The 13,908-nt window shown below is 33.2% G+C and overlaps 3 protein-coding genes across 6 annotated transcripts in view; 1 reads left to right on the top strand and 2 right to left on the bottom strand.

The window, feature by feature from the left end:
* The window catches only part of gogo (thrombospondin-1 like protein golden goal), a 29,671-nt gene that overhangs the window by 15,451 nt on the left and 312 nt on the right, over positions 1-13,908 (bottom strand). The window lies entirely within an intron of this gene.
* On the top strand, positions 1,552-2,546 carry LOC145730495 (uncharacterized). The gene is made up of 2 exons (XM_081981711.1): positions 1,552-1,767; positions 2,059-2,546. The coding sequence occupies exons 1-2, from the start codon at positions 1,621-1,623 to the stop codon at positions 2,470-2,472; spliced, it is 561 nt and encodes a 186-aa protein (XP_081837837.1). The 5' UTR covers positions 1,552-1,620; the 3' UTR covers positions 2,473-2,546.
* On the bottom strand, positions 3,599-6,533 carry LOC145730494 (uncharacterized). Of its 2 annotated transcripts, none has more exons than XM_081981709.1 (2): positions 6,457-6,533; positions 3,599-5,119 (listed from the first exon to the last, which is right to left on the bottom strand). In XM_081981709.1, exon 2 carries the CDS (start codon positions 5,069-5,071, stop codon positions 3,908-3,910), a length of 1,164 nt encoding a protein of 387 aa, XP_081837835.1. In that variant the 5' UTR covers positions 5,072-5,119; positions 6,457-6,533; the 3' UTR covers positions 3,599-3,907. The 2 variants fall into 2 exon arrangements, with proteins under 2 accessions (XP_081837835.1, XP_081837836.1); XM_081981710.1 differs by lacking the exon at positions 6,457-6,533 and adding an exon at positions 6,359-6,431.

Here is a 13,908-nt window from a genome sequence, read left to right as displayed (position 1 = left end):
GTAGTGGACACCAATGAACGCGGGGTAATAATTAAATCAAATTATTGCTTAATTACTAAAGGAGTGCCACAGGGGTCTATCATTGGCCCACTGCTCTACATCCTCTATACCAATGAACTGCCATCGCTGGTAAGGGATCAATTGGTAATGTATGCTGACGATACCTCTATTGTCATCTCTGAGGAAAACGATGTACAGGAACACCTCACGGACTCTGTAAATATTCTGCAAGACTGGTTTACGCGAAACAACTTGTTAATGAATATCGAAAAAACTCAGCTAATACAATTTAGATCAAGCATAAAGGAGGAAAGCTCATACATAATAAATAACGTTAAAATAGATACATCAAAATCAGTATCCTTCTTGGGCGTGACTATTGATCATCGTCTAGACTGGAAGACTCAGGTCGATGGATTGGTGAGTGATCTCTCCAAGTATTGCTATGCTCTTAGGGTTATTGCAGGCGAGGTTGGTCAGTTGTGTGCTCTGAATGCATACCATGCATATGTTGTCTCCAGGTTCAGGTATGGAATTATTTTTTGGGGTAATTCGTCTGATGTTTTGAGGGTGCAGGTACTGCAGAAAAGATGTGTCAGAGCTATTTGTGGACTGAGGTTTAGGGAGAGTTGTAGATCAGTTTTTAAAGATATGAAATTGTTCACTGTGGTCGGTCTCTATGTCTATGAATCAATAAAATTCATTCTTCAAAACAAAACATTATTTCAATCTAACGTTAAAGTACATGGATATGACACTAGACATGGGGACGACTTTCTGTTGGATAGGACCAAGTACTCGTTTGTGCAAAGGAATGTGCATTATAGTCTTCTCAAGATTTGGAATCATGTACCGTCTGATTTGAGATCTCTCAAAGAACGAGTGTTTCTAAGAACAGTCAAAAATGCCTTATTGAATAACCCCTTTTATAGTGTGAGGGAATATTTTTCCTTTTCCTTTAATTCATGCTAAAGAGCCCCTGATGAATAGAGATCTGTGATATTGTTGTTAACACCGTGTGTATGCGTTCAGTCAGAATTTGTTAGAATTGCGTAATGTTGTGTAATTGTGTATATTTTTATAATTTTATAATTATAATTTAGCTTTAAATAGGTATTTTGATGTGAATAATTCACTATTTTCTTGACTATGTGACACGTTCTACACCTCGCATGAGGTCCATGTTGTATACTATCATTGTACAATTCGAACAAATAAATTATTATTATTATTATTATTATTATGTCTAGTTCCAAAAACCGTATTTCTACACTGTTGCTTTATTAAATAAAAATGATCCAACGTGCATACGTTTCAAATTAGTGTAATGGCTTAAAATGTGTTTCCATCCTGTTCAAATGAAAACACACATTAGCTTATTAGGCCCTTTACTCGCACACAGGATTTTCCAAGATCCCCGCATCTACATATCGATCTATCGATAGTTTTCATTAATATTCATAAGAGCTTCGAGGCTTTTTAAAAAATAACATGGGCTATAGGGTCATATTTGGTACGAGACCAGAATAATGATATATTGTTCATCATTTCAGTGAACCAAAGGCTACCATCTGACCTATAAATAATGGAAGCGGATGAATTTTTAATTCATATTGCAAAATGAAAGCTATCAAAGTAATTAGTCTGACTGTTGTGCTATTAGTGGTAATTTGTCAAGCTGATATAGTCAGCAGTGAACCTATAGGATACAAGTATGGTCCACCACCAAAACAAGAAGAAACTGAAGTTGAAATAATCCAAGTTGAGGTTAGTATGAACTTAATTTTCAAATCTGGCAAAACTCCAGATAATAACTAAATTGGATGGTTTCAAAAGTTTCCTCCCTGAAATTCTAAGAAGTAAATAGTCGTTCTGTGCATGGCATACACCGCAAGGAAATTAATTATTCTTATCAGCATTCTAAAGCTGTATTGCCCTGACTATTTCGATTTACTATGGCATAGTTTCAGTAGCAATCACTTAGATACTATCTCAAAGCGGTTTTATTTGAATGCTTTAAAATCGCAGATAAGCAAAACGAAAGTTATATTTTTGCAGGTTTATGAAGTGCCTTGGATAGGTGACCAGCCTCAAGACACTTACGGACCTCCTTTGGACTCTTACAACCCCCCACAAGATACTTATGGTCCTCCTCAACAACCGGAAACTACGACCACAGAAGTCCCTAGTATAACGACCACGTTGCTTCCAGACACTTTGAACACCACAACCACCCAGAATAATACTACGACCAACTCTACAAGTCAATCTGAAAGGCTGCAGAACCTACAGGGGCACTATTACATCTACCATCCTGCAGGATTGCTTCAAAAAGTCACCTATCTCACTCAGAATGATGATCAAGACATGACATTTTCCGCACAGCTAAAGTATAAAGATGTCGAACCAGTCAGAGGACCTATTTATACATATGATCCTCAAACTTATGTCTTTTCTAGGTTACAACGTTGATATTTTTAAATACACATTTAATTTACTAAGCTAGCTAAGCTATCTGGAAAATTGAATAAAACTGTTTCGATAACTTGTTCTGGTAAAGCGTAATTTCATAATCAGTCGAATATAGGAAAACCTTTTCGTAAAGAACCTTTTTAGAGTTTGAAAACTACTTTCTCGACAGAAACAAATAGGGGCTTGTAAGCAAGTCACTTAGAAAAGTAACTAACCAAAAATCAAATACTGACATGCCCTCCAATTTCAAAGTTTAAAAGAGAATGAGAGTTTGGTGGCAATTTGATGCTCGGTAGTGATATACGTTTCAGAAAGTTACTGAAAAACGATTTTTAAATCAAAGAAAACGATGTGTTTTTGACGTACTAAATACATTTTTGGATCTATCTGATTCTGGTAACTTGTAGGAAATGTAATTGAACATAACAAAAACGTACATTTTATCATTTCAAAAACCTGATACAACGATTCTTCTATTACAAATTGGCAATCAATTCAAACAAAAAGCTGGAAACGCTGAAACGTAAATCAAAATGCATGAAAATAATTGAAAGGTAAATTTATCTCCCTTTCATTTACATACATAACGATTAAGTTGTGATTATATTTTAATAATAACAGATGTATACAGGGTGTCACAGATCAACTATCCCTAACTTTTAGATGATAATACTTTTTTTATTAATAAATTAGTGTCCGGAAATTTCCCGGTGTCTAGATAAATTAGAAATCTTTAAAAACAGGTAGATCATTTACTAAATTGAAACAATTAAGTTAATTTGCAAAACTTAAAATGACAATAAGGAATAATAACTTTCAAAATAGTTGTTATTCAAAGATGCTACTCTTATTTAAGTTTATTTAAATTGATCTCGATAAAATTTTCTGTTATCTCTTTTCTGACACTAATTCATTAATAAAAAAAAGTTTAATTGAATGCCTTCTATCATTTCTGAAAGTTGGGAATATGTAACTTTTACGTAAATAACTATTGTGCTATTATTGATAATTGCCAACCGTTATTTAATAAAACAAACCGAATTGAAAGGTTTTACGAATACGTAATTAATTATGAATGCTTTAATTCACATACATTTCGTAAAGGGTTAGCCAAAAATCAAATATTGACATGCTCTCCAATATCAATAGGTTTAGTATATTCAAAGACTTTTAATAAAAAAAAATAAATTAATTGTAGGTCTAAATACAAACATTATAATAAGGACCTAATACTAATAATAATCAAACATTTATAGGTAACTACCACTAAAGGGGTATCACAGAGTCAAAGGTTATCCTAATTTTGTTAACCAGAAATATAAATGTTCAATGAAATATACAAAAATAGAAACATGATAAACCACTATTAACTATAATAAGCAAAACATTTGTTTCTCAAAGAAACTTACTGGCCTTTTTAACAACAAATTTAACACTAGACATTCTCAGAATCTTGTAAGCATCTACTCAAAACTACTTTCAAATCCTTAATCCTACTAACGTTCGGGATAGAAAGACTAGATTCAGATAGCCTTTCACTGGGTGTGTCTGACCTAATAATCATTATTTCTGAATCATCACTCTCCATTTGTGACTGTGAATCTACGAGACTAACACACTGTTGATTTGTACTTCCATCCCCTTGATTTTGTATCTCATCATCAGATATTTCTACTATCTCCTCACCATCATTCTCTTGAAAAATTACGCTTTCTTGAGTTACATTTTGTGTGATCGCTGCTCTGTCGCTGTTATTTCCGATATCAAAAATTACACTACTACAACGTCTGGGGGGACTACTCAAAATGTTTGACTCATCAAAAAAGTTTGTGGAGGTGAGTTCCTCGTTGTTGAAGGGCAGATCCAACTCTTCTTGTGTCAGTGACAACTGAAGTTTGCTTAATTCATTTTTTTGGGCTGTTTTATTAGGCTTTTTAATTATGACATGGTTTCTTATAATAAGGCTTGGGGGATCTGGAGTTGACACACTTATTTGATTGGAGAGTGGTGCTTGGTTCCAGTGGTGCAATTCCTTGTTGTTTGATGAACCTTTATCAGTTTTTGGTCTTTTTACACCAAGAGCTTGGCAATTTTCTCCTGCTCTTTTATTACATAGGATTGTAGTATGGCTTGGTATTACAGGGCTTTCAATATCAGGAGTTAATGACAAATTTCTTTGATTTGATTGGTCTAGATCAAGAGAATTGTTACTATCAGGTGTGACAAAATTTTCAGAAGAATTCTCACTTTCACACAAACTACTAACACCCAAATATTCACCAAAACTAAGAAACTGTTCTACTGAGGCCACAGGTATCAGAACTTCCCCTGTATATAAATAATCCAATAGCCATTTTACTTCCTGTGATGTGGTCCCCTTGAGGAAGATAACTGGGTATTGGCCAGGGGAAACACTTGATAATATGTCTTTAAAATATGGCGAAAACGCGCACAAAACAAAACAATGAGCCTTAAATCTGTCTTTACCAGTAACCAGTGTTACATCACAAAAAAGTTCTTTCTGGAAAAACTCAAGGAACACAGAGTGCAAATCATCCATTCGGCTTTTCCATTTCAATGAGCACAGGCTACCTTCCATTTTTCTGCATGTACTGGAGGACTGAGGCAGTTAGTCAACTTCATTCAACTGAAACAAACCGGTGTGTCAATAATAATTATAAAACATTAAATACCTTGAGATGCCCTAAATTAATGACTATACTTTCACTGTTATTGGAAAATAGGCAGAGGAAGTCCTTATAGAAGATTATTAGCATTGTTTGGGATTATGATTCTGAACTGGTTCTGAAAACTTCTATGGGATAAGTATTGCTGAGTACTGATTTACAGGACTATATACAAATTTTTATGCAATTGGTCTAATTTGAAACAGTTTAGAATCAAAAACACAAACAAAACTGTAAGTCACACTGTATTTTTTTCAGTATGGACACTATAACATAAAGCTGGATGCACAAGTCTGGTGGATTGGGCAAATATTTGTCACTGGTCTATATTTGCTAAGTCTAGTCAAGTTGTGTGGGCTGCTTACATCTTATTAAAAACCAGTATTAGAGACTTTTGCAAATTTTCATCATTAGCTGATGTGCACAAGATTTGCCTAATAAACTTTTCTCATTAAGAAAGAAGAGATGGATTCTTGTTTAAAAAGAGAGATTTGAGGAAAACTAACTTAAGTATGTTCGAAACATTGCATAACAGGTAATTAAATTTTAATTAGTACTACTAAAATGATTTTTGTTAAGCTTGAACCAAGGCTTAAGCCTTGCTAATCTTGCCATAAGGAATAATGCATTACCCCTGTTAAGAAAACCTGCTAAACTTATTGAAAATCTGAACTCAGATTGAAATCCAGTGGTAAAAATGGGGTATAAAACCTACTTCATTAGAAAAGTATTGAAAACCGAGGTACCAAAAGTAAGATGAACTTACTTTAGGATACTAACAAATGAGCTATAAGCTTATTGTAATTGTGATAATATAAGTAGTACCATCTAAACTTCTGAACTGACTGAGATACTGTTAAAATTGAAAAATCTTCTAGAAACCATTGCTTGTTGTAGTTGTATGTTTTACCTCATCATCATCACGGTTTCTTTTACCCTAATAATTAAAAACAGATTATGGCTTTATTTCAGCACAAACCCAATGCAAATGTATGATGGGAAATGGAATGTCCTAGGTAAACAAATCTAACCTCAAATCTCAAATTACTTGATTTCTTGAAGTGCCTAATTGGCATATTTGCCAAATCCAAATACACCACTCCTATGCACCCAGCTACTTGGCTTAAATTCACATAAGTTCTAATCAGGAATAATTGAACTAATTTTAATGAATAATTTCCATGCCAAAATTTTTGTACCCATACAATTACAACAAAAACCTAACCACACAAACATGAAACAACTTACATAAAATACAAATTTAAAAATTGTTTGAATATATAAAATATATACTTACAGCAATATCCTGGAGTTTTGTGTTTGTTTACATGAAAATTTAAGTAAAATCAAAAACTGACAAGAATGACAGACAAGTGATTTTTGACAGTGATAACTGTTTTCACAATTCACTAGAGATGGGTCGAAGGGAAAAAACCTTCCGATACCGATAGTATGGCCATTGTATCGCAACTGGCAAGCCGTTTTAGTTTTTATTCTGCTTTGAAGCTCGAATGTCATATAAATTGTTTAAGAGATATATTAAAATAAATCTTATTTTTCATCAGATAATAGAAACGTTTTTCTACTATGTGATAATGAAAACAAGTATTATAAAATCGAAGAGACATTTTTAAGACTTCTGTTTTTATGACCATTCATTTCTATCATGTGATAGTGAATAATGGAAATAGAGGGTGCCAGCTTAAAATTAATTGAAATTAAGTGACATGTAGACTCAAACTGTGATGCCTAGTATTCTGTATCTTAGCACACAGCAAATATGCATGTAAAATTACCATATGATTTCAATTATCACATAATGATAATAAAAAAGAACATTATAAAAATTAAGTATGTTTTAAACTAAGTAGTTTTTATTATCTGATAATAAAAACGTTATGTGTTGCTATGCTATGATGTGTTCAAATTTATGTGATACTACTATTCCTAAATTGTCTTGCAATTTTAATAAATTTCTCTATGGCACAGAATAACGGAATTAAATTTTAATACAACATAAGTCAGTGCAACATGCAGTGTTCTTGGCATGTGCCAGACACTAATTCCAGACAGGCAAGGTTATTAAACAGGGCGATAAATCCAGGAAACTGAAATGGCGAAGACAGGATAGCATTTGACCGCATAAGTTTGGTCAGAGAAACTCCTGTTTGTGAAAGTTTAAGCCGCATTCGCGATCAATATCATAGTTATTTATTTAATATCCTTATTCAGAACAGCGTCTGTAAATACTTGGTTGTGGTGTTTTCTCTACCAGCTTGTTTAAATATTAGTGCAAAAACAAGCCAAACATGAACGTTTTCTCATGAATAATTCCACATTTCCTCGTGTCTTCTCACTTGTGATTTCTATATGCAACGGGATATACATATTTTCATTTTATAGGCAATATCGTAGCTAGACGAGAAAACGTTTTTGCGATTTTATGGTAGGTTCATGTAAACTGCCGAGGCATCGAAATAAAATGCCCTACCCATAAAAGAACACTAAGATGTATGCTTTTCTGGACTTGCTTTTTTATGCCAGGAAACTTCAACTACAACTCATGCTGCCACTGAATTTAAATAATTGTAGAAGTCATTAGGGCTAATCTAAAAATGAGTTTAGGGTATGGCTGTAGCGTGTATAAGTTACATATTGCAACCCCCTTTTATGAAATGGTTATTTGAGGTTTTTCCATAACAGTAAAGCAAACTATTTGGTGGTTATTTTTGTGGAAAGGACTTTCAGTTGTGGTTTTATTTATCGAAAATCAATTCCACAGGCGAAAAGAGCATCACAAAGACAGATAATCAGGGCGAGACACTCAAATTTGGTAGCAAAGGGCGTGCTACTGACCGCTCAAATTGCGTGACGACAGTCGAAAACTAACAAATGGATCATTATTAAAAATTGCCATGTCTGAGGTAATTATTAAAGAAACCGACCCTTTGTGCGCAACGGCCAATTACCTTTCAAACAATTAGTTGGTTTGTTATTTACTGTTTATTTTCTCGGTGTCTGTTATACAATTTTCCAATAAAGAATGCAGCAATTTCCATGCTGGAAAACATCAAGTACTTCTAAATTGTAGATGATTCGTTGTTAACAAACGTCAATGGGAAAACAAAGAAACAATTCCGAGCAAGGGGTGAAAGTTGTTCACCAGAACATTGCTGCATCATATAAAACACCTCCGAGACAAATTCGAATATAAGGGCGGCAGGCCCTTAAAACAATACGTGTTTTGGTTACTAAGGAAACAGGGTAGAGCGAAGGGCCTGGCGTCCACTTATCTCATTTACTTCATGCTATTTGCGTTCTGATTTGAATTGGAATCAGGGAAAAGAAACAGCAGAAATTCACGGTTAAGGTGTGTTTTTTTTTGCTTTTTCCGAGTTTAGAAACATGATGACATAATAGAGTATTTGCTGAAATCACTTAGAGCAAAACATACTGGCGAGATTGTAAAGTGCAACTGCAAGCGCATTGTAATAGTCTATAATTTTGTACAAGAAGTTAAACTCTAACCGAGAAACAATTTCCAACTACTTCAAGGTAGTTAAGGGAAACTACGACAATCACGATAGTTTTAGTCTAGGATAGTTGCACAACAGCATAACAGGACGAAGTCCAGTTATGCAGTCACCCATAGATCAGTCACAGCATACAACAACAAGTAATTAATCATGTTACTCCACTTTAGGCACTTTATTATATTACATACTGGGAAAGTTAATTAAGTGCTTTCAATTTAAGTACCATGCAGGTTAAAAGAAAAGATTGCTGCAAAGGGATCTAATAAAGAAGAAGTTTTATGATAATTTTCCATGTTAAAGTATTTTTTAATGATGGACGTAAATTTACCGGTAAGGTAAAGTAAATCATATAAGTCATTTTTGGTCAATATTGTCAAAATAAAATTCTGGAAATAAAGATTAACTAAAAGGCTGTTTTGATTTGTTGTTTATTGTTTACAGGTTTTGGTTTATCAATAATAAAATAAATAAAGTAAAAACTTTTCTGACAAAGTGATACTTGTTCCAAATGGGTTTCAATTTTTTAACTTTTTGAATTTGAAGTAGCCTTTACTAAAAAAATAGCATTTTCAGCTTTTTGACACTTTTCTTTATTATCTCACCTTTAAATTATGACAAATATTATGTTTTTGACATGAGAAAAATGACGCAAATCTCAAGTTATTATTATTTAAACCATTTGTAATTTTCCAGTAATTTACTGACAATTGTCATAAATCTCAGAAACACGTCTTGTTTCGAAAACTGTAAGAAAGTTCTGCGAAACTGTAACTCTTGCAAATTCTAGTCAAATTTTGACACTAGTGACAAATATCACGTGGTTTTTGGCGGATAATTTAGCTAGGCAGTCACGTGACCACTGTCAAAATAACTGTCATAAATCTCACAAGCACGTTTTGTATCAAATACTGCAACAAAACTTTTCTAAACCCTGTTTTTTTCAACTTTTGAGCACTGTTTAACAGTCAGCGACAAAATCGCCTGTAAAACCCTCTTGGAGTAAGAAAATGACTGTTTTAACCACGTTTTTAAAATACTCAATAAATTTTCTATCCAATAACATGAAAAAACACTACAAAATTTGATACAGTCAGGGAGAAAAGCGGTGTCAAAATGTCAACTGCCAGAAACACAGTTTGAAAGAACAGTCAGGAACAATATCGCTTGTAAAACCCACTTGGAGTAACAAAATGACAGTTTTAAGCACAGTTTTGGAATCCTCATTAAACTTTCTACCCAATAACATGAAAAAATACTACAAAATTTGGTGCGCTCAGTGTGAAAAGCGGTTTGAAAGTTTGAACTGCCAGAAACACAGTTTGAAAGCTTTATACATCTTTTTTCAAATTGTATTCTGTTAAAGAAATACAAGAAAGTGACATGCAAAAAATCTAATTTGGCTTCAATGGACCAATCGAAAGTATCACGACAGAGCCGTGTCTGGAATTTTAATTTATCCGATTGAACAAACAGTTCTGGAATCTTACATTTTGTTAATAATGATTACAATAATAAGAATCCCTAAAAGAAAATGTCTTTTTTTATCAGCCATAGAGTAAAAAGTACTTTTGAGCCTCAATAACTAGAGCAAATTAAACCAGAGCAGTTCAAATATATTCTAAATACGCAATAGAGTATAGAGCATCTCACAATAATTTAGAAGGGAAGCTTTACACACAGCGTTGTAATCGGGGGGTGAGGGTAAACCCAAAGTCGCTCCTGAAGGGGTGGATCGGCCTAGTCAGCTAAAGAATGGCAACAACAGTGGCGTGCACACACTTTTTTTAACTCAGTTAATAAACAGCACTCGTTTCCTGCGGAACTTATTTTTCTTAATGCGCTTCGCCTTTCCTAAGTCCCAATTTCCTGCTATTGTTCCACTCAACGGATGCGAGTTAAGTCTGAAAAATTGACGAAATTAAGCCGGTCTAAAATTTTTCCCGAATACAAAAGGCCTGAAGGACAGAAAGAACGAAAAAAAAAACGAAAGAAGAAAAGCGCAAATAAAAACACAATCGTTTTTAACTATTTCCAGCCAGCCTTTTCATACAATAAATCTGTGATGAAAGACGCTATTTCAGGTCATAAAAAAGGCTTAATCTTGAGATTGGGATGTATCTATTATCCTACCTTTGTTTGTTTCAATGGAATAAAATGAGTTTTGGAAAGAAACTGAATTCTTTGTTTTCTTTCTTGTAAAGTTTAATTAGAAAACGCTGACAAGTTTTTTTTATATTTAGTGGTTAAGTCATCAAAGAAAACACTCAAAGTATATGAAAACCGATTAGCTTTTAGCAATGCTTACTAATCTCTTATTAAATGATGAGCACATAATTCCCATAAATTAATTTATTATAAATTATTTGAATGGCTTTATGCGGGTGCCGGATTTAGGACAGCAAAATTGTAATTATTGAGACACAAAGTTAAATTGCGGATTTAACTTGTACAATTTAATATAGCATTATTGAAACCCAGCCAGGATAAAACAATTCAATATCAATATAAATTTCTCGGTAGTTTACTGATTGATAATAACTCACTCATGTGTTGCTTGTATGAGTATTTATTACGTGAGTAATAAATTTCAAGTTTTCTTTTAGAGCGGTTAAAATAAAAGTGTTTTTCACATAAAAAAACGGGTATTGGTTTTCCTTCTGGGCTTGGCGGTAACACGGATTCCTAAGGGAGGTTAATAATTTATATTTTGAAATATCCGGAATGCTTTTCAGTCGCGTATCTATTATGATTTATGTTACGTATGTTGCCAGCTTTTTTCCAGAGATAAATAAATTTAATGTATCACCCGAGTATTCCTAGTAATTAAGTATACTTTGCAGTGAGAATTATACTGCTGATTTAAAATGGATAACTTAAGTAGGTAACCAATTTTTAATTTTGCTTCATTGTAAAACATTTGGATACTTTTTGGGGTAATAAATTGAAACAAAATATTGATTGACCTGTCCCAGTATCGCTCAAAAGCTAAAGGGGAAACTTTACCGATCCACAAATCTGGTATTTCTATTTTTGGTCACGTTTTTCCTAAAGAATGCTTAATGAAATGTGGGAATCCGTGACCGCATGCGGTGAAAATACTGAATATTTTTCGCGTTGCAGATTTGCTTCCGTTTATACTTTATTTTATTTATAACGATCTTTTGTTTGCTTCGCTACGTGTTTTTTCAACCTAAATACGTTGCAATTTAACTGGAAAATATGGTAATATAATCTAGATTAAACAGTTTTGGATTTTTCGACAACAGGCTCGTTAAGCAAAAAAATGTTTTATGTCTGAAACGATTATCTGTTTCGCATTAACTATTGCTATCCCACGCAATATAAAATGAAAATTAATGGTTTCAATTAAAAACAATTTTTGCCTATATATGGTTCAATTTACGTTCTCAACTTCACAATTAGCAAGCTTTTACAATCATTGTTCAAATCAACAAAAAAAATTTACATAAACACAAACATAAACTTGAATTTTGCTTGAATAAAGCTTTGTTGTCTTTTATATTTGGTGGTACCAGATTTTATTGCTGTGTTTCTGTCAAATTAAGTTTTTTCAGGCTTCTGGCATTTTCAAAATTACTCTAGAAACTTCTGACAGCTCTAGAAAATCCTCGTAAGCATTTTGGGAGACTTTCAAAAATATTTTGTCCTCTTGCAATTTTAGAAAATGCTTGGGTTGTTAAAGATATCTGTAGACTTGCAAAAAAGAGTGGCAGATCCCAATAAATAGGTGTTCTTCAAAATGAAATAGATGAAAAGTAAAATTAGAAAAAGTTGCTGCTATCTTCACAGATTATAGATATGAGAAGATAGCAGCACAAGTGTATGATGTTTTTATAATTTTCACTAAAGTTCAATGGTGCAAAAAGACCGACAAGAAAGTGTATATCTTAGAGTCTACAATTATCCACTTTTGAAGTAAAGATGTGATATGAAATGTAGAAAAACGACATTAAAACTGATATAACCAAAAAACAAACAAAATTGTATATACATAGAGGTTCTTGACAACTGGTTTGACAGTTGTCACGTAACTATCTAAGAAAATAGTGTTTTAGTATCACGTGACAACTGTCATAAACATCAAATCTGACAAACATTGCCCAGTTTAAGCATGAAGCTCTAAAAATCACAGTATGAAACTTTTTTTCAATTACTCGAGGCAGGTCGGGGTTTTATAGCTTCTTGATCTATAAATTGATAGCTAATAGGTCACTGTCTAGGTAAATAGTGTTCTAGCATCACGTGACAGCTGCTAGAAACGTCAAAACTGACAAAATTTGCACAGTTTTGGGCAAGAAGCCACTGATTACATGAAACTGTAAAAACTATAGTATGGAACAGTTTTCTTGAAGTATTTGAGACAGGTAGGGGTTTTTAACTTCTTGGTCATATTTTGACAGTTGTCACGTGACTGTCTAATTAAATAGTGTACCATGATTGCTGTCACAGACGTCAAAGTTTGCTCAACCTCAAAAACACAATTTTAACAGTTTTCTTGCTTTCTTCTTTAAGACACAACATCTATTTTAAAGTTGTAGTCTAAGTCTAAGAAGATGTTGTTTTAGTATCACGTGACAACTGCCAGAAACGTCAAAACTGACAACGATATTGCAATTGATGTAACCAAAAAACAAAATAAATTAAACTACCGCATTGTAGATATAAAAAAATACTAATATTTATGATGATTACTACCCTCCACGTAGATTTATTACTCGTGCATAAAATATAGAATAATAATTGCATTTGATAAGGCAGAATAATAGCTTGTATTATAATCTCGTGTTATAAATTACTTTTATTTGACGTTAAATCAAAATTAAAATTGCTATGAAATTATTAGCTGGTTTTTGCAAAACAAAAGTGCATCATAAAAAGTGAGTTTTAGCCCCTCACTTGTATAGTGTTAAATTATTGTATGAAAAGCAAATTATTACGTCAAATAAAAAGCGATTTTGTGAAGTGTGAGGGTGCCAGTTGTTGTGAGGGGAACTTATCTAAAGAAAAGTGCAGGGGCGTCTCAAATGGCTTTTTTTGTATTAAGATTCACCCCCATCGACATCATAAACTCGGGGCAATAGTTTTTTGCTGTCAAGTTGTCAAACTAACTCTGGATTAGAGAATAGTAGCTGCACCTAAATTATCCTGCCAAATTAGTAAAGTTTGTTTTAATAAGACCACAAACACGCTAT

The sequence above is a fragment of the Ips typographus genome, linkage group LG6 (genome assembly GCF_016097725.1).
Source record: "Ips typographus isolate SLU linkage group LG6, UJ_Ityp_2.0, whole genome shotgun sequence".
Lineage (NCBI taxonomy): Eukaryota > Metazoa > Arthropoda > Insecta > Coleoptera > Curculionidae > Ips > Ips typographus.
This window is presented reverse-complemented; position numbering and strand designations above follow the sequence as displayed.